This window comes from Fusarium proliferatum, assembly GCF_900067095.1.
Source record: "Fusarium proliferatum ET1 genome assembly, contig: FPRO_scaffold010, whole genome shotgun sequence".
Taxonomy (NCBI): domain Eukaryota; kingdom Fungi; phylum Ascomycota; class Sordariomycetes; order Hypocreales; family Nectriaceae; genus Fusarium; species Fusarium proliferatum.
This window is the reverse complement of record NW_022194799.1, coordinates 530,972-556,169: the sequence shown is the minus strand read 5'-3', so window position 1 is coordinate 556,169 and position 25,198 is coordinate 530,972. Positions and strand designations below refer to the sequence as shown.

The 25,198-nt window shown below is 47.6% G+C and overlaps 12 protein-coding genes across 12 annotated transcripts; 8 read left to right on the top strand and 4 right to left on the bottom strand.

The window, feature by feature from the left end:
* Positions 1-406: 406 nt before the first annotated feature.
* Positions 407-1,078, bottom strand: FPRO_11626 (uncharacterized protein; the record flags this gene model as incomplete). Its single annotated transcript, XM_031221122.1, has 1 exon — positions 407-1,078. One exon carries the CDS (start codon positions 1,076-1,078, stop codon positions 407-409), a length of 672 nt encoding a protein of 223 aa, XP_031086713.1.
* Positions 1,079-1,748: 670 nt separating this feature from the next.
* FPRO_11625 (uncharacterized protein) lies at positions 1,749-3,113 on the top strand (the record flags this gene model as incomplete). The annotated part of the gene is made up of 1 exon (XM_031221121.1): positions 1,749-3,113. The coding sequence occupies one exon, from the start codon at positions 1,749-1,751 to the stop codon at positions 3,111-3,113; it is 1,365 nt and encodes a 454-aa protein (XP_031086712.1).
* A 957-nt stretch (positions 3,114-4,070) lies between these two features.
* Positions 4,071-5,566, bottom strand: FPRO_11624 (uncharacterized protein; the record flags this gene model as incomplete). Its single annotated transcript, XM_031221120.1, has 4 exons — positions 4,071-4,307; positions 4,400-4,917; positions 5,004-5,315; positions 5,392-5,566. 4 exons carry the CDS (start codon positions 5,564-5,566, stop codon positions 4,071-4,073), a joined length of 1,242 nt encoding a protein of 413 aa, XP_031086711.1.
* A 589-nt stretch (positions 5,567-6,155) lies between these two features.
* On the top strand, positions 6,156-7,241 carry FPRO_11623 (putative adenosine deaminase; the record flags this gene model as incomplete). Its single annotated transcript, XM_031221119.1, has 1 exon — positions 6,156-7,241. One exon carries the CDS (start codon positions 6,156-6,158, stop codon positions 7,239-7,241), a length of 1,086 nt encoding a protein of 361 aa, XP_031086710.1.
* A 57-nt stretch (positions 7,242-7,298) lies between these two features.
* Positions 7,299-9,724, bottom strand: FPRO_11622 (uncharacterized protein; the record flags this gene model as incomplete). Its single annotated transcript, XM_031221118.1, has 4 exons — positions 7,299-8,278; positions 8,335-8,595; positions 8,680-8,812; positions 8,870-9,724. The coding sequence occupies 4 exons, from the start codon at positions 9,722-9,724 to the stop codon at positions 7,299-7,301; spliced, it is 2,229 nt and encodes a 742-aa protein (XP_031086709.1).
* A 685-nt stretch (positions 9,725-10,409) lies between these two features.
* Positions 10,410-11,852, top strand: FPRO_11621 (uncharacterized protein; the record flags this gene model as incomplete). The annotated part of the gene is made up of 4 exons (XM_031221117.1): positions 10,410-10,464; positions 10,526-10,804; positions 10,876-10,910; positions 10,965-11,852. The coding sequence occupies 4 exons, from the start codon at positions 10,410-10,412 to the stop codon at positions 11,850-11,852; spliced, it is 1,257 nt and encodes a 418-aa protein (XP_031086708.1).
* A 1,770-nt stretch (positions 11,853-13,622) lies between these two features.
* On the top strand, positions 13,623-14,705 carry FPRO_11620 (uncharacterized protein; the record flags this gene model as incomplete). The annotated part of the gene is made up of 1 exon (XM_031221116.1): positions 13,623-14,705. One exon carries the CDS (start codon positions 13,623-13,625, stop codon positions 14,703-14,705), a length of 1,083 nt encoding a protein of 360 aa, XP_031086707.1.
* A 696-nt stretch (positions 14,706-15,401) lies between these two features.
* FPRO_11619 (uncharacterized protein) lies at positions 15,402-17,033 on the bottom strand (the record flags this gene model as incomplete). Its single annotated transcript, XM_031221115.1, has 2 exons — positions 15,402-16,690; positions 16,763-17,033. 2 exons carry the CDS (start codon positions 17,031-17,033, stop codon positions 15,402-15,404), a joined length of 1,560 nt encoding a protein of 519 aa, XP_031086706.1.
* Positions 17,034-18,931: 1,898 nt separating this feature from the next.
* On the top strand, positions 18,932-20,257 carry FPRO_11618 (uncharacterized protein; the record flags this gene model as incomplete). The annotated part of the gene is made up of 1 exon (XM_031221113.1): positions 18,932-20,257. The coding sequence occupies one exon, from the start codon at positions 18,932-18,934 to the stop codon at positions 20,255-20,257; it is 1,326 nt and encodes a 441-aa protein (XP_031086705.1).
* An 835-nt stretch (positions 20,258-21,092) lies between these two features.
* FPRO_11617 (uncharacterized protein) lies at positions 21,093-21,442 on the top strand (the record flags this gene model as incomplete). Its single annotated transcript, XM_031221112.1, has 2 exons — positions 21,093-21,216; positions 21,270-21,442. 2 exons carry the CDS (start codon positions 21,093-21,095, stop codon positions 21,440-21,442), a joined length of 297 nt encoding a protein of 98 aa, XP_031086704.1.
* A 686-nt stretch (positions 21,443-22,128) lies between these two features.
* Positions 22,129-22,892, top strand: FPRO_11616 (uncharacterized protein; the record flags this gene model as incomplete). The annotated part of the gene is made up of 3 exons (XM_031221111.1): positions 22,129-22,484; positions 22,569-22,666; positions 22,762-22,892. The coding sequence occupies 3 exons, from the start codon at positions 22,129-22,131 to the stop codon at positions 22,890-22,892; spliced, it is 585 nt and encodes a 194-aa protein (XP_031086703.1).
* A 610-nt stretch (positions 22,893-23,502) lies between these two features.
* On the top strand, positions 23,503-24,663 carry FPRO_11615 (uncharacterized protein; the record flags this gene model as incomplete). The annotated part of the gene is made up of 1 exon (XM_031221110.1): positions 23,503-24,663. One exon carries the CDS (start codon positions 23,503-23,505, stop codon positions 24,661-24,663), a length of 1,161 nt encoding a protein of 386 aa, XP_031086702.1.
* Positions 24,664-25,198: the final 535 nt, after the last annotated feature.

Sequence of the window (25,198 nt, the reverse complement as noted above, 5' to 3'; positions counted from 1 at the left end):
CTGATAATATGCTAAGAAACCCCCGAGTTCTAGCTCTAATTCACAAACTTACTCCCTCTTGAGCCTGAACCAGGCGAAGAGCCCGTCAGATCAATAACAGTATATCTTCTTATTCGCTATCTATTTCATCGACTGAATCGTTGCTATCATGGACAGGAGACGCTGGATTGTAACCTGGATAACCTAGGACCCCCGTAAGGGGCTACTGTTTTGAACTGTTAAGCAAATCCATCAGGTCCTCCGCCGTATTTTCCTCGCGCCGAGGCTCCTCTGCCACATGCTCTTCCTGCATTCCTGAATTCTCAGAGCTAACAGACCCAAAAAGCGAATCGAGGTTCTCTGCTATATCTTCTTCCTGTATTCTTAGAGCTTCAGAGCTAACAGAGACATGAGGCGAATCGGGGTGCTATGCCACACATTCTTCCTGTATTCCTGCGACATCAGAGCTAACAGAGCCCAATGGCGAATCGAGGGACATGCTAAATTCATTCCCCGGAGTATATTCTTCAGGTTGAAACTGGGGAGTATCGAAACTCTGCTGGCCTATCGAGCTCACCGGTGTGCCAAGACGCTCTATAGGCGTCATACTAGGTTCAGGCGAGTCATTGGAAAGTTTCGGGTGACCTAGAGTTCCATGACCAGGGAGCTGTGGACGGGGGAGCTGCAGTTGTGGTGCATGCCCAGTAACATGTTGCTTTCCGAAAGCAGCGATGTGAGAATGAGCAGCTCGTGGCATAGCCTGCTGAGGTTGTACGCGCTGCTGATGAGACTGAGTCTCATTTTGAGGGGACTGCAGGCTGGGGTCCTGTTGTGGTATTTGCTGGGAATTCGTATCTTGTTGACCTTGATATTCGCCAGAGCAGAACTGTGTATTGGGATGTGGTGCTGGCGCTGGCCTTGAGACGTCCTGTTGCGAGGTTCCAGGTCCGTCTTCACCACTACTCTTGTAAGTCGCGTATATGGTTTCAAGAACAACACCCTGACTACCAGCTTGCACCAAATCCAGCCAGGCGGTTCGAGTCTTTGCTTCAAGATAAGGAATCGCGATCTCCACAAGGTGTGTCCTTGGCCTTTCCATGTTTGGGTATAAGAATTCCTAAAGTTTGTACCATACTGTCTCGGGACTTTGACCCTTAGTGTTCCCCAGGCACTTAGCCATCTCGAAATTAAGCAGAATACCGGATTCTCCTGCACGAGTTTTGACGCATTGTGGGTGGTTATGTTGGGTATTCAGTCTATCCTCGTTGATTTCTTGACGGCATATTGGGCAAGTCCAAGGAACCTGGTCGGCGTGGGCGGCCCTGTGTTCCGATATGAGATGTTCCAACCACTCCGACAACGTGCTGAGTGGTCGGTTGGCACATGAGTGGAACTTGATGCTATCGTATTTGTGAAAGGGACATTCCAAGTAGCTTGGGGGGTTCGTGATAGGGGGATATCTGGGGTGGTTGAGAGGCGCCATGGGAGCGTTAATAAGATGCAATAATTCTGTGGTTTGTATTCCGAAGCAATGATGATGAAAAAGAAGAAATGCCGAATGAGATCCTGGCAAGGGTACGATTTGTTTTGTTGACAGAGGCCAAGATAGGCTCCTTCCTGAACATGGATGACAGAGGAGGAAGAGGAAATAGAAAGCTGGGGGGTGTTTGCTCACGCCAAAGGAAGGAGCTGAACGACGAGAACATCGAGATGAACTGTAGAGTGAACAGGGTCCTTAAGAGAGAGCCTTGAAGCTATCCATTGATGCAATGCTCTTATTTTGGGCTGGCAACTTTCAAGCCGCTCGGTGGAAGGGCCAGCCAGTACTTTTCTCCTTTGAGGGAGCTCACAACAGCTTGCACGGGCACGGCCACGGTCATCATACCTTTCTCGACCAAAACTATCAGAATATTCGTGAGCTTCGCGCTGGAAACCATATGCTCTCGGATAAACATGAGTTCATAGTCCTCAACGAAACTACGGCTCTCTTTCAGATTTACCAACCTGTGCAGAAGAATCTGAGGCGCTACGGTGGTACTGATAAGCAGACTTGGATCGTTGATGCCCGCTTCCAGGAAATGGATATCGAGTCTGGAGAGGTCCTGTTTGAGTGGGCAAGCTTAGATCACGTTTCACCCGACGAAACAGCACTACCACTGCCTTTGGGACAGGCTGGAATCGGCCACAACAGCTCCACGGCATGGGACTATTTCCACATAAATTCCATTACCAAAGGAGACGATGGTCATTACCTGCTCTCGGCCAGACACGCCTCGACTATCTACAAGATCAATGGCACTGATGGGTCCATTATATGGCGCCTCGGGGGGCGTTTCTCCGACTTTACCCTTGGTGATAACGTTACCTTTGGCTTTCAGCATCACGCACGCTATCTAAAGGGCGGGTCAGGGGAGTCAACTGAAATCATTTCGCTCTTCGACAACTCCGTTTATGGGTCGGAATCGGCTGGTGGTGGCGACAAGGAGGTTCACCTATATCCATACTCGCGTGGCAAATATATCAAGCTTGACCATGCTGCACACACTGCTACTCTTGAGCTCGCCTTCCTCCCGCCACAGGGTCCTATACTCTCAAAATCACAAGGGTCTTTGCAGACTTTGCCAAATGGGAATGCTTTGATCAATTGGGGCTCTGAAGGTCAGATCACCGAGTACTCTTCCAACGGCGAGTCTGTCTTTCATGCGTTCCTCGATAGTGGCTTACTGCAGGATAAACTTCAAAATTATCGCGCGTTCCGCTATAACTGGACAGGCTACTCACCAGAGACGTTGGTGGTGCTTGCTGAGGAGGGTGAGGCCGGGGAAGTGAATGCTTATGTGAGTTGGAACGGTGATACACACACGGTAGCCTGGAGAGTGTCTTGGAGCGAGCGAATTGGTTGGGTAACGATTAGAAAGACGCAAACCCACCCAAAGTCTGGCTTTGAAACAGTAATCAAGCTGACCAAGGCCTCTTCCTCTATGGGTCCAGTCTTTGTCGAAGCCTTGGGTGCAGACGGGCAAGTTCTGCAGGCTTCTAAGAGTATACGCACCGAGCTGGCTTACTGGCTAGAACCGGAGGCCGTTGAGTCAACAAAGCCTCAGAAGCAGGTAACGTTGAATGCGGACCTGTGAGATCAGATTATTGCACTCTAGCTAGTCTGTATAAGCGGGTACTGGAGAGGCCAAGATGCTGTAAATAATGGCTGCGAGGATCGACAGGAGCCAAGCCTTTACTTAATTCGATCTGTATTCGTATAGTGCCTATTGAATATCCCGCGACAAAACATCCAAGTTGTCGACACAATGACAATAAACGCGAATTTTTCATCAAAACATGACACGGAAGTGGAACTCGTTGATAAAATGAGGCGTTCTATTGGAAACGAAATTGCAAGCTTTTTCGAAACTTTGCTCCTTGACCTAGCTACAGTGTCTACTTTATACTGATGAGCATAATTCTGCACACCACTCCCCTTCCCCAAAAACCTGACGGATCATTATTTAGCTCCCGCTCACCTTTTATTCTTAGGCAAAGTGTGCTTCATTGGTATCAGAATGGTAGAGCACAGCGCTATAGTGTTTACCAGGAACAAAAACAACAGTCCATGCCGACAAGAGTTATAGTACACCTTGATAGCGATGTTTCTCAACTCCGGCTCCAGGTCTCGAATCTCCGATATCGATTTCAGCAACTTCTTGAGAGCCAAGAGTAAGCGTTAGGCTGTGAACAATAACCCTGAAGTTTAGAGGAAGTCCGGAATGAAAGGTAACATACCTGTGGGCCGCCAGGTAGATCGCCAAAGGCCACCTCCAGTTTCTGGGCGATAGAGCCTTGTACTATAGTTGCAACGGAAGACACTCCACAAACAGTACCAAGGGAGCGGGTAAGATAGACTAATGATGTGGCGACGGCATGTTCTGTTACACAATGTGTCGAGCATTAGCCATACCTTGAATCAAAAGAGCCGCGAACAAAGCTGCCATATTCGTCTTCAACTTACCTGACTCTTCAGTGGTACGGATAAACCCAAATAATATGCTAGGGTAAACCATGCCCTGAGCAAAGTTACCCAAAGTAAGGTAGGCCGACTACTTCCAATCTTTCTCATGAAGACCTAGTATCAACAACAAGATATTTGAAAGGAGCATCGCAGTAAGTCCAAGACGCGTGAGAAATGTCAGGTGGTCTCCACCGTGACGCATCACAATGCCCGTTATGAGTCCGCCAATGGGTGTGCCCAGGGACGGTGGGACGAGTCGGAGGCCTGCTGAAGAAGCTCTATCCAGTAAGACTGTTTGGAAGAAGAACGGCATGAGGAACAAAATCTAGAGGATGACCCCAGATTCAGTCAGCTAGAAGCTTTCGTAGGTTTGTCTTGGCAAAGATGTTGTGGTGCTAAGGAAGAAATCACACTTACACCGTAAGCTGTTATGCCAAGCGAGATATTACTGATCAACAGCCCAACCCTCTCATAGCCATTCATCATATCCAACGGGAGGATTGGCAGACCTTTGCACCGATATTCCTGTACAATGAATGCCATCAGAAGAACAACACCTACCGCAAACAACATGATTACCAGCCAATCATCCCAGGATCGCTCAACAACCAGTGTCAAGGCAGCTAGAAGCAGTACAAGACCAGCAAAAAGAAGGGCTGCCCCCAAGAGATCCAGCTGGCTTGTGGTTTGGTTCCAAAAAATTGCAACATCCGCTCTCTGTCCATCCTCTGTCTTCACCACCTTTGCCGCAAGGCACAGGCCAGCCAAGGCCACGGGAACTTGTCCAAGGAAACAGATGCGCCATCCGATTGTGTCAGAAAGCACACCGCCGAGGGCTGTACCGCATATAGCGCCTGAGCCATGGAGGATATTCTGGAAAGCTTGGTAGATGCCTCGCTGCTTCTTGGGAATGAGGTCTGTATTGATGATTGTTGCTGTTTTTAAGCAATGACACTTCTTAGCCACATGCACCCCACAGCAGAGCAAGTCTCAATATAAGAGCCAAGGCATATAAACTTACTCATAGTCATCAATCCTCCGCCACCGAGTCCTGCCAAAGCCCTCATCATAATGAGAGTGGTCATATCGGTGCTGCAAGCGCATCCCAAACACCCAAGACCAAACACAGCCGTCGCCATCAGAAGACATGCGCGCCGACCGAAAATATCCGAGAAACGCCCGTAAAGTGGTTGGATGGCCGTACTTGTCAAGAGGTATGATGTAGTTATCCATGAGGCGAGGTTGGATTGCTGTAGGTCGGAGCTGATCACAGCATAGGTAGAAGCAGTTACTGTTCCATCAAAACCTGCGAGGAAGACATTGGTAAAAATGGCTGAAATTGCATGTTAGATCAGTAACTTCAGGGTTCAACAAATTACGAAGAGATGTCAGTAATCAAGATGACTCACCAGTCTCTATCAGAATGAAGTACTTCGGCTTTTGCCAAAGGGACACAGCAATTAGCGATTCTTCAGCTCCCGCGGTACTCACAGTTGAGATATCCTGGTCTCTAAGTAAGGGGGTATCTTCATTGGGGAAGAAGTGGTTCTCGTCATGCTCTCTCTGTTCGCCTGAAGTTGCCATGATGTTGATAGCCTAGAAGGGGCTGATGATGGAAAGGTCGAATGGAAGAGAGCCTGTATTTTCTGGAAAGCACAAGACAATTACTTGCAAGCTTACTGATCTTGACCACGTGAGCGAGAAATCGGCCGTTATGAAGAGGTAGGGCTTGCAAACCGCGAAAGACTCGACAGGCTAGTCGTGATTACGAAAACATCGAACGGCCGCAATAGAGCGAACTCACCGTTTCAGCGCAATGCATTAAGTACCTAAATTAAATCACTCACAACTAGCATAATTTGCACAAATTCGACTGTCGTATCAATGGCAGAGTCGACGAGCCTCCGGAAGTGCACGTCGATCGTGGGCTCGCATATTCGGGGCGGACGAGTTCAGAGCTCACCCGCCGCAAAACGCGCCAGCGCCATCACGACATGATCGGACATTGCCGCTACCTTTCCACTTCACTGTCAAGTCTAACGAGAAAATCTGATTCTAATAGTTCTTTCGTATTAGTATTGATATCACCGCACGACTGAAGCGCGCAATATTTCGTAAGGTTAATGCCTGACTAAACGGCCTTGATCGTTACGTTACTGTCTAATTCGCAATCATGTGCAAATCATCCAACCTCCACTCATTCCTCACAGAGCTGCCTAAATGCGAGCATCACCTCCATCTTGAGGGCTGTCTCACACCAGCTCTTCTCTTCAAACTGGCAGCCAAGAACGGAATCACGCTCCCTAGAGACGATCCCTCCTATGCGTCTCCGGAAGCCCTCGCCAAACGATATGAGCACTTTGACAATCTCGAGGACTTTCTTCAATGCCACTACCGCGCCATGGCTGCACTCTTAACCCAGGACGATTTCGAGATGCTGGGCTGGGAGTATTTCACAGCAGCCCATCGTGATGGCGTCCGACACGCTGAGGTTTTCTTTGACCCTCAATCGCACACAAGTCGTGGTGTGCCATTCAAGACGGTGGTTTCTGGTTTCCGCGCTGCGTGCGATAGGGCTGAGGGTGAACTTGGCATTACGACCCGCCTCATCATGTGTTTCTTGAGACATTTGCCAGTCAGTTCAGCAGCCGAGACGATGAGAACAGCTGTGGAACTTCAGTGCTTCAGGCCAAGCGCCAGCTCGAACGGGGAGCCTGTTATATCTGGTCTCGGGTTGGACTCGTCTGAAGTTGGGTTTCACCCGGAGCTATTTGCCGAGATATTTCTTGAGGCCGAAAAGTTGGGTGTTCACCGCACGGCTCATGGAGGCGAAGAGGGTGACCCTACATACATTAGCGGTGCTCTTGACGGACTACACGCTGAGCGTATCGATCACGGCATTCGACTTATCGAAGATGAAGCTCTCATGCGTCGGGCCGTGACCGAGGGTGTTCTTTTGACAATCTGCCCTCTGAGCAATGTCTGTCTTCAGGTAATGCAGGACGTAGGTCAGCTACCGTTGAGGGAATTCATCAAGTCTGGGGTTCGTTTCAGTCTCAATAGCGATGATCCAGCCTATTTTCAAGGTTACATTCTGAATAACTACTGTGCAGTTCAGGATGCGTTCGAATTTAGCATATCGGAATGGAAAACTATCGCGGAGAACTCAATCCACGGAAGCTGGTTTGGCAAGAAGCGCAAGTCAGAGCTTATGTTGGAGGTAGACCAGTGTGTAGAGAAGTATACGAATGTTTCATAGAGGCAGAATTCCAACATATCATTCAAGCCAAGTCTCTCGACTCTATTCGCTAACTATTCAGGTGGCATACATAAACGCAAAGTCGCCATCGTTTGGGTAAATAAACCCGTTTTCATCCATATTTGTAATAAACTGGTCTTCTTGTAAAAGGTCCATCACAAAGTTGTTATCCGTGTACCATGACTCACTTTGCGCACTGCCAAAGTCAATATTGCTAGGTCGATAAGCCAGAAACTTGGCCATGATTTCGTTCCCTCCTACCATCCTGTTTATTATACCGATCTGCGCCGAAGGCAGTTGCGCTGTGATTCCATCAAAGGATAGGCGCATAAGGCTGACAACGAGTTCCTCTTCTACCAGCAGGATAGTTTCTATCAAAGCAGCACACCGAGCGGCGATGATATCACTTTTTCTGCTCCGGAGACTTTGAGCGGTACGGTTCATAATGGAGCGCAAAGAGCTCGCCTCGTCGTCTGTGTGAGCTTCGCGGAATAACAGCTCCAACCCAATGACGATGGTAGCCGTGACGCAGAATGCCGAGTGTGTCCAAATTGGAATAACCCCCTCTTGTGAAATAGACTCGTATTCCTTGAATATCGTCTTCGCCGCTGCCACGCATGACTTTCGGGCCTTTGTTAGTGCTGGCACTTGGAAAGCATGATATAGAACCGGACGGTGAATCATGACCTTGTCAGCGGCGCTTAGAGCGAGACTACGTCTAGCAAAAGGCAGCCATGCGGGCATGTATTCGCCAGTGCCACTTTCTGGCGGAGGGGTCTGCGTGAAGTATGGTGGCAGATGCCGTACAATATCACGGAGTGCAGAGTAGCTGGATGCGACGAGTTTATAGGTCTCAGCCAAAGAACGCCGAGGCAGAGTGGAACTTAGAGAGTCAAGAAGTTGTGGCATAAGTAGGGCCATCCGAACCAATACCCGTGGATAGCTATTGATGGTCAACGCTGTGTCATTCTGGAAGATCATGTCTTCGTCGTGGCAATTTATTGGTAGCTCTGTGGTGAATTGAGATGGATTAATAGCTAAGAGTTCAGATTAATTCTCAATGGTAACCCGCAAGTAGGGGATCTAGCCTTACCGTAGGTTTCTGTAAATGGAACCTGGAAATAGTCTTGGATGACGAGTTGATTCCAGCATCGCCGGCCAACCTCTGTCTCGATGCATTGAAACCAACCTTCTGCCGTGGCAGCTGAAGGGTTCTCGGTTGTATTTCGTATGTTGTGAAGGCCCATGCAATGCGCCATACGTATGGCAGCTCCAAGAAGCGTAGCATTCCAGTCGCTGCGGCCAAGATTATGTGCCACGCGTGTGGACAGTACGATGGCCTGTATCGAAAATACTGTAAGATATTTAGAATTCACCGTTCCGGAAGCTAAAAGTAATGGCCTCACAAGAGGCCCCAGGGGCTTCTATACCAACGTACTTGAGTGGTTTTCGGCAAAGTCTTCCTGATATAGTTGGTCGACCATGGCACGAAACAGCTGCAGTGGCAGATCACGATCAAACGTTGGGCCAGTCCATAAACCAACGCAATTGAGAGCTGTCCATGCCGAGACCTTTCAGAGATAACAGTTAGTGATGCTCCTGCGCTGGGCATTTGAGGTCAGACTTACTGCAGTCACAGCATAGTAAAGTGAAAGCCAAAGCGAATGCATGACAGTTCCAGTTGTCCAAAAGTGTTCACATTGCGACAGGAACGTGGGAGCGTGGAACACATTGTGATGCCAAAGGATATTGCCCAAATGAAAGCCTACTAGTGATCTTGCCAGTTCATTTGTTAGGGAACTCGGCTTTAGGGCTAGGTTAGGTCGGACATATCTGTACCCTGACCAATGGGGGTTGGCTGTGATGCTGGCGATCTCAGGGTATGGCCTCACGGAGCGGCATTGGCAGTCGATATGAGGAAAGCAGCTTCCCCCACTTCTGCCCCAGGCTAGCAATTCGATTCTCAGAAAGTCAACGGCATGTTGGTGTCTCCTGGATTCTCTGCTCTGAGTCAGTGGAGAATCTGGCGTAATGTCAGTATCGTGCTCCCAGGTACCCTCGCCAAGTGGCTGCATAGACTCTGGTAATGCCTCCGGAGAAATAGCACTACTGGAAACTTCATCACGCGGCAGCCCATCATGCTCGATGCGTGCTGACGAAGATGTCGGGCTGTTGTCGATCGTCGAGGGGCTAGCTCCCTGTAGCAACAGTGACCTGCGCTCACGAATAGTGGCCAAGGCACTTTCGACGTCTCCGGACGTCTTCAGGCTCTCAGACAGTTTATGTAGGAATGTGAGTTCCGACCGATGGTTTCTCTCAATTTTGCTGACACGAACAACCTCGCGAGAGCAAGGTTTGGAGAGACGGACGCAGCGCCCGCAGGGAATAGCCTTGTCGCATCGTGTTTTACGTCGCGTACATTCCTGACAGGCCTTGGGCTGGCGTTGAGATACACGTTTCGATGACTGTGGAGGGGAGCTCATGATGAATTTGCCAATCATGTGTCATTGTAAATGTCAGGAATGGCGTGATAGACTTGAAATTGACATCCTTTCAAGGAGGGGTAGCGCAACTAACTTGGGGCACTTATTAGGTCATAGGCTGTTGTTGTGTAGGGTATCTAGATATAGCCAGGCAGTATGACTGATCTATCTATGTCTTCAGTTCCAATAGTTCATCTCAATGACCCAAATCAGGGAATCTAATTGCAAGATTTCAATATGATTGACTTTCTCAGGTCTCGAACTTTGTCATCTAACGATGAACATTTCTATCACTGTCTGAAAGCTTATAATGGTCCACTATACTCTAACACTTATTCGAAGCATCAATAGAGGAGCCGCACCACGCTCTGAGTGCTCCGTATTGAACCAACATTCAAGAAAATCCCTTGCATCATTTATTTACTAGTTATGTTAGGTTGCATGCGATAGGAGCTGTAGATAAGCGCCCCAATTCTGTTTGTGCGTTTGTGGGCATCGAGCGGGCGAGTTTAAAACCCGCCCGCTCCCAACCTTGTCCATTTTTACTTTCCAATTTCTCATCCATACTCAGTTTGAATCGATTTTACTTATCTTGATACTAAGCATATCTTCGTGGGGAAGCCTCTCCCCCAAAGCTGAGAAAACTTATACAATTGTCGCACAAGGAGATCTACCGTCAACAGCTATGGCTTCCAACTTTACACACTCAGCTATGAAGGTTATTATAGACACCGATGTCGGTATGATATAATATGGGTTCTTTTTTAAACCCAAGCAACACTAACCCTTTGTGGCATACAGGTGGCGACGACATGGTAGGGCTTTTGATGGCTATGGCCGCAGCTCCCAGCATAATGCAAGTCATTGCGATTACAACAGTGTTTGGGAACGTCAACGTGGAGAAGTCTCTGAGGAACGTTGTAGCTATGTTCTATATCCTTTGGAAAGAAATGGCTTGGCGAAATAGCAAAGACAGAAGGTTTTCCTACGGAGCATTTCAAAGCTTCAAACCGGTTGTGTCGCTGGGATCGGGTCATGCGCTAGGCCAGCCAGTTGTGGTTAAAACGAATGGACGTCCATGTAGGTAGCCACATCAGCATAAGATGATTGCCAGTTGGCAAGGCGTGTTTCAAGCTAATGAGATATTCTAGACGGTCAAGACGGTTTATGGAACTTCCATGCATTGGTAAGCTTATTTCGCTTGACTTCTTCGTCCTTCATTCTCTAACAATGGCTCAAGTACCCGGAGTTCACACCTGACGACTCTTGGAAATCGCTCTTTGATGACAGCGTCCCCCCTCCAGATAACCAGCCCGAGTTTTATCAGTACTTCAATGCCTCGCGCGCGCCATCTCACCTCGATATTCTTCGTATTCTTAGGGACGAGCCCGCAAACACCATCACCCTCATTGCTCTTGGCCCTCTCACAAACATGGCTCTGGCCGCTGCAGAAGACCCAGAGACCTTTTTGCGCGCTAAGGAGCTTCTGATTATGGGTGGTGCTATATCTGTGCCAGGCAACATATCGCCCGTATCGGAAGCCAATGCATACAATGATGCAGCGGCAGCCGCGCGAACGTATACCCTGACTAGCGCAAACCTGGCATCTACATTTCCAACAACTGATTTCAGCAAAGTACCGCTCCCAGCTTACCCAGATCGACTCTCGAAGCAATTGAATGTTACAATCTTTCCCATGGACCTCACAAACAGTCACTGCATCACCTACAATACCTTTCTTAATACAGTAAAGCCCCTAGCTGATGCTGGGAGCCCCCTCTCAACGCTGGCTTATACCTTTATGAAAGGCATACATGACAACTGTGATAAAGACTGCATCTTTCTGCCAGGCACCAATGAAGAGTGTATCACGCTACACGATCCGGTACCCGTCTGGTATGCGCTCGGAAGGGACTTCTGGAACATATCAGCGCCTAAGGACCTCCGCGTGGAGAGCTTGGGGCAATGGACGAAGGGGATGCATGTTGAGTACCAGATTAACATGACAGCAGAGGCAAACAGCCCCCTGAGCCCAGGCACTCGTCAAGGAAATCGTGTCCGTCAAGCGTTGGAGAGTCCAGGTCGAGACGAGTTCCAGAGAATGATCATGTCGCTATTCACAAATTGACAGCATACGTGGCGGACCATTTAAAACATCATTGACTGTTTCAGGTGGCTATTAGAAGTTTAATGTGATATTGTGTGAAAGCTTTTATCAACAGTTTATTGAACTCAGGATATCTATATACTTGCATTCTAGCCATTATCATTTTCTGACGGTAATATAACTGTATTATTTAGTATATGTATTTTATATCAAAAGATACTATTAAGGAGATTAATAAAGGAGAAATTAATAAAGACATGCATTGTAGGGATAAGTTTAGAGCACTGATATAGAGTGACTTTTAGTAAAGTCTGCTCTTCCTTCTTTTACCAATAGTCAAGTCTAGAGTGATGACTATGAGCTTATATCCAATGCATGAGGCCGGCTACAATGCCCGAGAACACGACGTGAATACCGATGAGCAACAGCTCTTCGTCAACTTATCAGCACAGAGAGTATGGTGAATAAGGTACTTAAGGTAGCTATGGAAGGCAGCCCTTGATGCAATGGTCTTATGAAACTCGAGGATTGATGAGATTGAAATGCTCCACTAAAAATGCCCATCTAGAATATAATCATGAGATTGGGAGAAGAAATAGTAGGAACAGAGCAATTGGGCACTAAACATAACCAGCTGCTGTTGGGCCCCAAGCGAATAACCACATTCAGCTCATCGGATTCTATGCATCACTTGAATGGAAGGGAAATTCCATTAGGTGTTAGATTTAGCGAGGCCATCATCCACAACTCACGAAATGCCACAAATTATATGGCGTAATGGGATGACTGCTCGTGAATGTTCAGGCATTGAGTGATGAATGTACCCCAAAAGGTCTTCCAAGAGGTTTCAAGTTGATTCAATGCACGGTTGGCCATGGCCTTGGGTACAAATGAGGCCAGTTGAGCATAAGACATTGCTTATATTTAGCTGGCTTGAAACACCTCTTTCGGGGATCATCCGCCTTGGAAGGTTCCTCAGTGCTCCACGTGTGCATAGCTGACAGCTTAGAGTTCCCGTGTTTGCAAGAGTCGCTAGTCCTAAGCAATTGGACGTGTAAGCCATTCTCATTTAACGCCGGCTGACCTTTTTGGGCCTTCCATGGAAGCGTTGAAAGAAGGCCTCAAACCTGCATTTCTGCACGACATACTGGCATGAAGCAACCCCTCCCGAGAGGGTGAGTGCGTCATTTCAACCCAACTGCCAAGTACAAATGGTGGATAATGATATCCACGCAACACCAGCTCCGCATTTGCGTAGCTCAATACGGTCCTGTAGTCATGATGATTTCTATTCCAATTGACATTCATTCCAGTGAGCAGATAGCCGACTCCAGAAACAGCTGATAGCCAAGGTATAGTTCCTGAAGAAGGGACTGCATTTCAACCTCTATTTAGCCTCTTTCAACCATCTGGTCGCCAATCGAAAGTTCCGGTGTAAGCTTTCCGCGATTGCGTACCTAGCTCGTGATGGCACGAGAATGACCCAACGTTATTGGCTCAAGTCACACAGGTGGCGTCTGAGCTGCGTATTATTGCATGACAACCTACTCGAAAGTCAGCGTGATTGGTTCAATCTCAAGAATCTACACAATTGTGCTGTGTATTTCAACAAAGGAGCCAGACGACCAAGCTGAGAGTTTGAGGCCAAGTATAATAGGGACATCACTTAGCCACGCAATGAGAGTATCAAAATATTTGCAAAAGTCTTTCATGATGTTTCTCTGCGGACTGAATCAATTATCTATATTTTCCCGGCAGTTCAAGCCCTGTACACGAAGACATACAACAGAAATGACAGAAACAAAGTTCCACAAGCCTCCAACAAGTCAGACGGCTTCCCAACCCAATGGCAGTCCAACCCCCTCATTGGATGCCAGAGAGGTCAAGCAAGTCAACACTGGCCAATGTGATCCATGGGCTGATCATCAACCTAATGCGCCTGTACCCGGATGTGTCGCACCCTTGTACCCCGGACATGACATGGGCTCTCAACGTTTATCTCTAGAAGACACAGAAGATGGGGATGCCGTTGATGATATCCAACCGTGGGAACAAGAGCTTGCAGCGAGCGAGTGGTTTCGGACCCTGGTACTGGAGCTCACGACATACACGTTTGAAAAGTTCAGGATTTGGAAGGAAAGGTTGGAACGCATCTCACCAATAAAGGATGAAACCAGTTTCTCAGAACGCTTCGGACCTTCATTTATACAACCAGCGACGCACAAACAGACAGGTGATGAGTATGACCTCGTCAGAGAGGGATTGGTGTCATCATCCCGTCCAAGTTCCTCGGCAGTATTTTTATATCTCGCTTGTCCCTTTTATGTTTATGATCATGAACAATGTCGAGAGTGTCTGCTTACAGGCGATCTTCGAAATATCGAGGATCTGGTCGAGCATTTGTTCCAGTGTCATTCACGCCTATTATACTGCCCGCACTGTTACGAGACTTTTGAAAGTCAAATCAGCCGCGATGATCACGTTTTGGAGGAAAAGTGCCAGAAGCGCGTTCCGAGCCAGATATTTGGGCTATCAGAGAGTCAGAAGGTGAAGTTGTTTGATGTTGACATAGAATCTCAATGTATCGATCAACAGGCACTTTGGTTTCGAATTTGGTCTATTGTATTTCCCGATACAATGGAGCCTCAGTCATGGCTTCTAGATCGAGACCCCGGGTTGAGCATCTCCATGATGCGTGACTTCTGGAACTCTAATGGACTTAAATATATTGCACTGTTTCTGGAAGATCGGAGAATATCACAAGAGAATTCCACGAAGCTTACCGATATGCTGTACCAAAGGGTTCTGAAGGACCTATTGACTGGTGTCATGAACGAGCGGACATGTTCCCGGACTGCGCTTGCTCCGGGGTGACTGAGCTTGGGGCTGGCTGTCACAATAACGAAGTATATAGTTTCTCTAAATTACGTCAATAAGTAAATGCACTTTTACTGTCTAATTCCACAAGGTTCTTTTCAAGCCCTGGAGTTCCGGTTTTCATTCTAGTAACAACCTTGAAGTGGATATAGTTGGGAAGTGAAACCGTGGCGGCGAGATGCACCAATGTAGAGTATGGGGAAACGCTCAACTAGCATTTTAGCATGGTACAAGACTATGCAAGAGTCAGAAATTACTGCTACGGCAACTGGTATTCAGAATCTTAATTTTAACAGGCATGATGTGAGATTGCCATCAACTAAAAGAGTTGTAACCTAAGTTCGTTACTGTAGATGTTTGGATTGCGTATCTAACTGGGAGTACTACATTGTCCTGTAATTCTGGAATATAACGAAAGTTTTGCCTAGACGTGACTGAGTCATATTAAAGCTCAAGATGCCCACCATACAAACGAGTCCAAACCGGTAGTTGTCCATATTAGATGCTTCTCGTCACAATACCCCGTCAGAAACATGCCCGAGATGCCGGCCAGCATGAAATGAATGACGAACCCCCTACTGTAGCCACCAAACCAATGATGCATCTCAGAATATTCAATCTGCTTCAAACTTCGCCATCCTCCAGAGTGACGAATACCTCTTCAGATTGTGTGATATACGTTTCATCAAGCACTTAGTCAAACATGTCAGGCATCTGAGCTGAATGGAGATCGTCTTCTGTGAACGCAAAGTTCTCCATAGAAACTTGATGTGCCACAACATTCTCCATTGAAGTAATGGAATTTGGGCCTATAGAATGCCAATTTATTTCATCTTCAGGATGGTGCACTGAGAGATTCATAAACGGGCATCCAACCTGCTGATTCTGATAATCAGGGAGCATACTGTAGTTGAAGATGCTATTGGATGTGTCGAGACTGGCTGAATAAGGCCAGTCTTGCATTGGATTATAAGATCCATTGTTGTTCTTGATAGTGCTAAACCCCGGAGGCTTGCAATCATGCTCCGACTTTCCTTCATCCCTTAGTTTTGTCGCCGTATATTCAATGCTCTCGGATCTCTCAGCCGGATTTCGTTCAGGAGACTTCTTCTCTTTTTGTTCAAAGCAATCTTCGACTTTCGCAAGGATTTCGAACAGCAGCGGGCGCAATTGAGTAGCGCAAGGTACATTCTGTGTTTCCCTCAAACTAGAGATAATACCCTGCTCTTCGCTCTTCCATATCCCACGGATGATTCCTGTTATCTCCTTGAAAACACCATCTTGATAGGGATTCAGCGAAAGCCCGAGCTTTCCAAATAGTATCCTAGATATTTCATGCCACTGTCGTTCAGGAGAGGAACTTCTATCAACGCGGTCCTTGAGTGCTTGTTGCGCAACAGGTGAAAGGCCATAGTTGTTATTGCACTCAGTAATCGGACAAGACTTTAATAGTACATGTTCCTCATATGTATTCGATGATAAGAAGCCCTCAAAGCATCTGGTGCACGAGTAATTGAAGGTATGCCGCCTTTTCAAATGTTGCTTGACATCCGATATTCGAAGCATCTTCAGGTTAAGACAATCAAGATAGCGTTCGGGTTCCTTTCTGTAGTAGGGACACGCAAATGTCTCAAGCCTCTTATCGGTATCGGTTGTCACGGAGGTACGACTCCTTTTATGAGGTGCCTTGGTGTCATCGGCCCTTCTTTTTGAATTCGAAGTCTTGTCTTTGACCTTGTCATCTGAAAAGGTCGAATATTTTTGATGTCCTTCCTTACAAAGCTGCTCTTGGCTGTTATCTTTTGGGAGCAAGGCCGGCTTTGATTCCATCGTCCCTATATCCTCCGAATACTTTCCCCTCGTGGATGAAGCTGTTCTTTGCTGAAGACCGTCTCCATCGTGGAGGAGTTCTACTTCTGTTGTTTCCATGTGGGCTTCCCGAGCAGGATACAACCCAGAGGCCAGATATCGTGTATCGTAAACTTCTGTCCTCTCATTGTGATATGTAAATTGTCAGCTTTCTTGAATGTGTAGAGGGGCGGCATTTGTCATACATCGACCCTGGCAATCATCCTTTGGTGGGTTAAGGGCTTGTACATGATAGCCGTGCGGGTCTTTGATATCAATGGCAGTTCCCACAATCTCATAAGATTGTTGAGATTCCTGACCATTGGATTGTTTGTTCAATCCATAAGGCGACGAAGTTGTGCTAGCCAGTCCCCTATCCTTCGCTGCGGCGGCAGTAGCAAAGATGTCATAGGGGGTCCCATTCGAATGCCCTACGAACACCTTCGGCTTTAAGGCATTGCTCTGGCCAATTTTCATCGCGCGACCCTCCAAAGTCTCAAACGATATCACAGTCGGGCGTCCGTACTGGAGAACTGGGGAAGGCTCGATCTGAAATACTGTAAGCCATAAATCTTGTTAAGTCGTGGTACAACTTCAAGTCTCTTGAGATTTTGAAAATTGCTCAGTGGTCTGTTTCAAGCAGGTTTAAGGGTTGGGGAATTGCACATATCAAGGCAACGGGGGACCGCCTCCTGGACATGGCCAATTTGATACGAACACGGGAGGGGTGTGGAAGCATGCGCGCAAAGTGCAGACAACGAGGCAGATTAGTGAGAGGCAATTGAATGGGCCATCGGTATGTTGCCTTAACTGTGTCTTGATAGCTGATGATGCCTGCATCGTGCAACTCAATCGTTCATGGCATTGGATGTCAAATAATAATAATAATATTATAGCCTCAACACGTATGGTTGGTATTCTGTGAGTATCTAATTCAGGGCTTCTAGTCGCTAATGCTAAAAAGGCACGCTTCAAAATCACAAAGGTTGGTACATTTTTAATCTCTTTCAAATATTCATGGCACCAGATATTCGCCTTGGTCTGCCTTAAAGCTTTTGTCTTAATAGATTCGTTATCGCTTCATGTTGGGTCGTGAGGCTGTGCAATGGTGCCAGTCTGGCAAGCAGCCTGCCTTGGAGGTCAAGCCCTTCATCCGACAGCCACTCCTGAATACGCTCATCGTATCCTTGACGCTCAGTTGACTGATTCGAATCGCTGCATTTGCGGTTCAGTCAGCGAACAGGGTTTGGGATAATGGATACTTGGAACAAACCTCGTTGAAGATGTGATCGAGGAGGGCATGCTGAACCAGGCAGTGACTTTATGACGAGTTTACAGCGGGATGTTTTTTTCTCATTGAAAAGCTCTGTCAAACGTATAAATAGCTAATATTTTCGGTCCCAAGCGCCATCCTCCGCAACGGCGGATACCATGACATGATACTATACACAACCGCGTACTCGAACTTTTGCACAATTCCTCACAATGCCCAGTCACAGCACAGCCAGCAGGACTCGACTAGGTAGCTCCAAGTCTGGCCAATGCGAACCACAAATGCGAACACCTCGGGCTTGGCGGTCAGGAGAAACTGAGTCAGTGGCGGCGAATGAGAGTTGATGTCGTGTCTCACAACAGCAATAGTGGGATTCTGCATCGAATGAGAGCCTAGGACAGAGATTCTACTGCAGTAAGTATTCCACATTTGCGTACGGAGACCACGCAAATGTGAGGAGGCCTCTGCGACGAATGTGATTTACGAATGAGATTAACCCCCTGCAGCAGCGGGACACAAGAGATGATCTCACCCCTCCGCATCCGCGTAGGCCAAGAAGCACCTGTGGATGGCATGACCGATCGAAGACAGGGCTGTTTTTTTGGCACTTGTATTTCCAGTTTTAGTCCATCTTTCTGTCCCCCAAAGCAGAAGAATAAGGTTATCGGTGAGACGAACAACGGGGATGTGTCACAATGCTATTCCTCTTTCGATCATTAGAAACTTTAAAGACAGATACTTGCAGGCATTTTTCGCAAGGTAGAAGAGCAATATGCCTAATAGGCTAATTCGCAGAGCTGCTTTATTTCCGCGATTGTGGAAGCTCTCTTGGATAACTGCGCGTATGTGTAGTAGAGAGCCTACTTCACGATGGAACGACAACAGAGCCTCAAAATGCATACACCGTTGTGTAAGAGGCAGACTACTGCCTTATTATAAGTTCGCAGGCTTCTGTCGGTTCGCTCAAGGGCCTCAGCAAGAGCAGACGCCCATGTTACATATCTGAGTTTTCAAGCATTGTCTCATCGCCCTGAGTTCCACAAAGACACAGCATAATTTTCCCGAGACTTTAGCCTTCGCTTAGCTGTCCCCTTTTTCAGCCATGGTTTCTCATCTACACTATGACCGCTTACCTTATATGGATGCACCCTGGGCAAGTTTGGTCTCCAATTCCATGTTGGCAAGGGTTCGATGGCGTCGTTTAAGACAAAAATTTTCACGACATCGATTGCAAAAAGCGGTTCGCATGAATACGTCGTCAACAACTGTGGAGAGCAGCGACACCAATCTCAAGTACAGGGCAGTATTCCCGCAGCGACGTCCAGGGCCCTCGCGGGCAGGTTCCCGTTGGTTTAGTGGGGTCAACAGGCCACCGCCACTAATCTTTCGGCCTGCGAAGTTTCTCCGCAAGCTTATTCCCCAATCAGCCACTCCAACCCATGGCCATTACAAGACCCATGGAAACGCCAGTCAAAGGGTTGCTTCAAAGAAAGTCGTCAAGTCTGGACACAAAGGAAAGGGTACGGGGAAAGACTCCCACAAATCTGGCTCTAGTAGTGGAGGCAAAGGCGGAAAAGGCAAAGGGGGCAACAACTCACAACCGCCACCAAATGGCTACCGATTTCCTCCTCTTCTTGACGACACCCGACCTCCAAAGACTTTTGGATGCCCCTTTTACATATCAGACCCATTACAGTTCCATGATTGCAGCAGTCTTCGCCTACGTCGATCTAGTGATGTCTCCCAACACCTCATGCGGAGCCATCTACTGCGGACGATGAGGTTCGTCGGACGTCGTGACACTGAGTCCACCGAGAGGGCCGAATCCGAAGAGAGCATGCAACAGGATGGAACTTGCGTCAATCCCAATGGTGTTAGACTCTACCATCAAAAGTGTCGCATGGAGTTCAATGGTTCCGGTGCTGAGGAAAGCCTGCAAGACCACTGCAATAACACGGTGTGTTATAAAGCAGGTATTGAGGAGACCGGTGTGATGCTCCCTGCAGAGTTCAGAGCCCTCATAGCTGCACGCGACAGCGTTACCGGCGGTGTAGCCAAGTGGTATGCTATGTGGGCAGAATGTTTCCCGCCTCTGATTACTACAAGATTCAGAACTGTTCCAGCGTCGCCATATGTCGAAACGACTGTCCCTCGCGAGCTTGGAGAGTACACAATTCGCCAGGCCCTAAGCAACAGGTTGTTGGGGGACCAAAGTCTTGTCACTGATCAGATCGTCAACCAAATCTACCTTGGCGACGCCCAAACCGATTTCGAGGTGCAACAAACAGTCCAAGATCAGCAGAAAGAGCGGGATTTGGAGCTGCAACGGGCAAACTACGAGGCTTTTTATCAACAAGCCTCATCTCAGCAAGCCGTGGACTGGACCTGGGATAGCCTTCCTCCCAACCAACTTGGCGGGCCTCAGTAGTCCAGTTGCTATACCTGCCAGTCCGGTTAATTCTTTTCATGTACTGTTTTGGAGCATGTGGCGTTTTGTTTCTTGAGATAGATATACCTTGGAGTTTTATTCTTTTACAACTTTAGACCTGATGTCGAAGTTTCCTGCTTGGGCCTGCTCGAGCCACGTGTAGGGAGTGCCCAAGGAGCAAAGCAACCTCTGATTTTGAACTAGGTTGCCGAAAATAGATAACCTGAGTCCCATCAAGTCTACCCTTAAGCTATGCAATCCTTATCCTGGTCTAGGTCTTTTTGTTCCTTAGAGTAAAGACCCTAGTTCTTCTTGCCTCTACTTAGGTGGGATTCTATCGCGCTTCAGGATATTCGACACCTAAATAGTGCGGTAGGATTGATATTATAGGCTACTGCTTATTAAGAAACGTATGGGACGTGACGCCGAGCGCCAAACAAACATGTCAAACCATCATCACGCCACTAACCCCTGTCCCGACAAGGATCTCCCTCAGGGCAGAATGACGACACTGGGCAAAATGTGAGATGACTTTTGGATCATGTGGATTTGAACTTCTGGGGTTTCCCCGTACTCAGTTTATGGAAATCAGCAGCTTTTAGCGATCAGGCCACAGCTTCGTAGCAGCACCATTCGAGTTTATGCTCGCGAACGCCCGTGATCTCAGCGCACAAGACCAATTTATCGGGATCAGCCGGATTAATTGAGGATAAAAGGGAATTGAACTGCAAGTTTTAAATAGCATTCATCACAATTGACTACTCATCAATTAAACTCTACTCGATTACTAAGTTACTGGATATTTATTATTGTTGGATAAACGCAACCAATAATCATGACAACCAATTCATTCGGCTCAGCGCTTCCCCGCTTCGATTTCCCCCGCCAACCCGCTGCCCCCAAATTGACGGCCCAAGCGGCTCGCGCATTCCCCACTGTCGCCATTGTCGCTACAGCTGGTAGGTCTCAAATCCAACCCCAACTTCAGTTGACAAATACTAACCTCGCACAGCGGCTTATTACTATACATATTACTATGCCCCCAGACGGGAATATCACATGTACACACATTCTTCGATACAAAACAGCTCGATGTTCCAGAGCACAAAGAGTACAAAGCCCAGGGCGGAGATAACGCCGTCGGAACGGATGGAGGAGATAGGGTTGTGGTGGACGGCGTATTGAACGAAAAGTAACCATAACAGAGGAAATGCTTCGCTTGTCTTCATAAAGGGGCAGGCCTCCTTCAGAAAAATTGACAGACCTCAGCGTGAGCCCCGAAAATGGCATTGCCATGTCTGTCTTAATATGAGTACCTATTATTTAACATGTAACGAAAGTTAACATAATATGAACTTCAATCTCATATCGGACTCGGTGCTAGACCTTTAAGACTCTAGAGGAGTGGACTGATACAAATAGGATTGATAGCAACTGCATGAAAGATAAAGAGAGTTACAAGAGCGTTGCTAAATGCGATTTGAAGTCCACGTACCCTTATATTCTAAGCAGTCTATCTAAAGAGATTCCAATCGCTTTCAAGGTCTACAGAAAGACTCTCAGGGGATATGATGATACGGGATAGAACTAGGCTGATAATACCACATCTTATTTTGAAGGCTTCAAGTAATCTTTTGGTTCCATCGAGGAGGACATGAAGGCAGCTCGAGACACCTACACGAAAGTCAAGTCCGATGATGGCAAAATATACACAAACTTTGAGTGAACTTCGCCAAACAAAAAAGGTTCTGGCCCCTGCACCGATGTTGAGCTTCGAAATCCTGTCAACGCACCTAGAGCTATAAATAGGCACTTCATCAAGCATAAGATGCGTGATTAAAAAGACTTCTACGAGGTTCTTCTTCCGAACCATGAAATTGAGAAGAGCTGGCTGGAAAGACTGCGTGGGCCACGACATTTGTATCTGTTCTAACAGGCTACTCGCTCATGATGTTGATGAGAATGAACCTAACAGGCCTGCTGCCGGTCCGCCGCGCCCTTGCGAGGCACACGCAGGTTTCAGTATGCACAAGAACTACCCGCGTCGCATCCAAGATACTAGCAAGATCGATGTTCCTAACCCCAAGTCTATCATCGATAAGGCTATTCCAAAGACTGACGAGCTTGCCGAACTTGTCAGCAAGTTGTACACTGACGTGCTGAACGAGGACCTCGACGCTTGTATGGACTGTGCAGTCACAGCGCTCAACATGCCTGTCTTTATTCTGTAGGATACCATTGAGACCATCAAGAAGGCCGGGTCGATTGGCGAAAAGCAAAAGGGAACTAGGACACATGAAACGGTCTTCAGTATTCTCAGTATCGCCTTCACAGTCACTCCCTTCGCCGATTCAGCGGCGTCAGCTCTTGGTGGCGCAGCGATGATTTCACGGGCGGCACTGATAATCGGTGAGGCTGGTAGCTCTACCCTTAGCATCGTCGACATCGTGAAATTTCGAGGGCCTGCTCTTTTTTCTATTCTCGGTATGCTAATTGTTCCAAAGTGATGAAGGTCAAGGGGGCTAGGAACACATTCAAGGATGCCGCCGATGCTCGACGGGCTCTGAAGGGCAACAAGCTTGAAGCCTTTCCCCAGAGTTCCGGAGCAAGGACGAGATTGTACAGAGTCTTCTGAAGAAGAGCGAGTCATGCTCTATTGCTAAAACACGTTTGCTAAGTAAGCGTGATTGTAAATGTCCACCAAGTCTGTAGCAGCAGATAGCCTTCGCTCATGGCCAAATTGCGCATGGTTCCGAAAGAATGACAAGACGCAATCTTGAGCCACTGCGTTAAGAGTGGTTCTGCCATATTACACCGCTTGTTAGGTACACATGAGTTCAATTAAGCAAACCGCGTTTCCCATTCTTGTTCCTTAAATAATTCCCCTCTCCATATTCGCCATCATGCTGATCGAGGAACTCGCGAGCCTGCGGGACAGCATCCGCCCACTGAAACTGGACATTTTGCGAGCTACCATACGTGGAGAATCAGTCCCTGAGGTCTTCCCCCATGAACTGACATACAAGTGTCTCGTAGCCGGAATTCGACAATGATGGCTTTACTGTTGAAATCAGAGGCAAATCGGGACATCATTCCATCGAAAGAGCTTTTAACGCTAGGAATATCATGAGTGGCCGAGTTCCCGTGATGGAGAAGCCAGAAGACATCCGTATTGCTTCTGGCACCCTGATGTTCCCGGTCAAGACATTCTGCGGCGACTCTTGAAGGACCATCCTACAGTTTTGATGCATTACCAAGTTGGCCGTGCTTGTGCGGTTGGAGGTTATGTGGAGCTCTACAAGGAGCTCGATATTCTTCCTGATGTCTCCATCGCGGAAGAGGCTCGGGACAATTTACCTGTCTCGCAGGAAATTTACGAACTAGTGATGGATGCACCGATCCTCTACCAGGTCATGGACGATTACAATATTGGTCTGTTCGACAAGTCTCAGGTCGGAGCCTGCCTCAATGGAGACACCTGCGTGCGGTCGACGCTGGATAAGAGACAACCAATTCACTACGAAATATTCCCTCCGCCATTTGATATCACCGAAGACTGGTGTCTCGGAGCTGGTGGAAAGCGTTTGGAAGAAAGACCCATCCCAACCAACACCCTGAGTCTCCTCTACACCCCATTGCCACGGCATTTACCCACCGTTGACAAGGATATACTCATTCTCATGGCTGCTTATACTGGAAACATCGACCGCTACGCCCGACTACGAAGGCCTCGCACTATTAATGGTGAGATGCAGTGCATAGTCCGTGGTATCTACCACAACACCTTCTTTGCCAGGTGGTTCTATGACCAGCCACACCTCGCTATGCTCCGAAAGTTTGTCCATGCACGATTCATCATGAACGACGACCTCACCTGGTTCAAGCACAACCAGCCAATCTCAAAAGACGACCTGCCGCGCATCATCTGGTACCCCCAGCAGGCAGATGCAACAACCTACATGGAGCTATTCCGCCTCTTGCCTGAAGGAAAGCAAATGGTCGCTCAAGCACTTGTTGTATGCAACGAACCAAATGACTTCTTACGTCTTGAGCCTAAACTCACCCCGGAGATGTACGGAGAGATCACAAACGAGGTTCGCTCACCACTGTTCCGTGAATTCATTGATCAGCGGGTGACATATGAAGAAGAGGAGAAGTTGGCAGACTGGACGGAACTTTTGCATGATTGTCATGGCGTAGCGCCTTATGAACACTTGGTATCAAAGGAAATAAAACCTCATTTCACACGTGCTCTCGAAGAGGTCACCCTTAACGACATTGGTTTCGAGAACAGAAAAGCCTATCCCCCGGATTTGAAGGATGCTAGGGATTTGATGCGATTCATCTCCGCGTTTCCCAATGAACCTAGGGACCATTATAGAGAGGAGCAGGAACGGAGTATATGAGGAGAAAGGATAGGGAAGTGTAAGAGTTTGGGGGGCTGGAATACCGCGAGCTGAAGATATGTTCGAATGAAGAAGAATACATGGCTTCGTAAAAAGCTCAGGCTAAGCGCTATAATCATCGAGTACTGCGGAAGTTGTGCTAGCTCCAAGTATCAGGGAAATTTGGGAAATGGCGGATTCTGTGGCGTTGCTGGTATAAATAACTACATAAAGCTACCTAGGTACGGTCGAATCACCGTTCTGCCCTGAGGAAGCCCCTGGCCTCTGGATTAGTGGCGTGATGGTGGATGTCTGAGGGATTTTCTCACTCTAATTGGCTCGCAATCCTGTCAAGACACTTCCGCAGCCTCATTATTTACCATGATAATTATGTCTGCCAAAAATTCAATATTTTATTATCGCTCAAAGTTCAAGTTTCGTAACTCATTAGTGATAACATGAGTGCTTAATTCGCCCAGTCCTGTATCGTTATTCCTGTCCTTTTTTACTTTTTCGGCAACGCCCGCATGCATTTGTTTATCCACTCCGCTCCTCG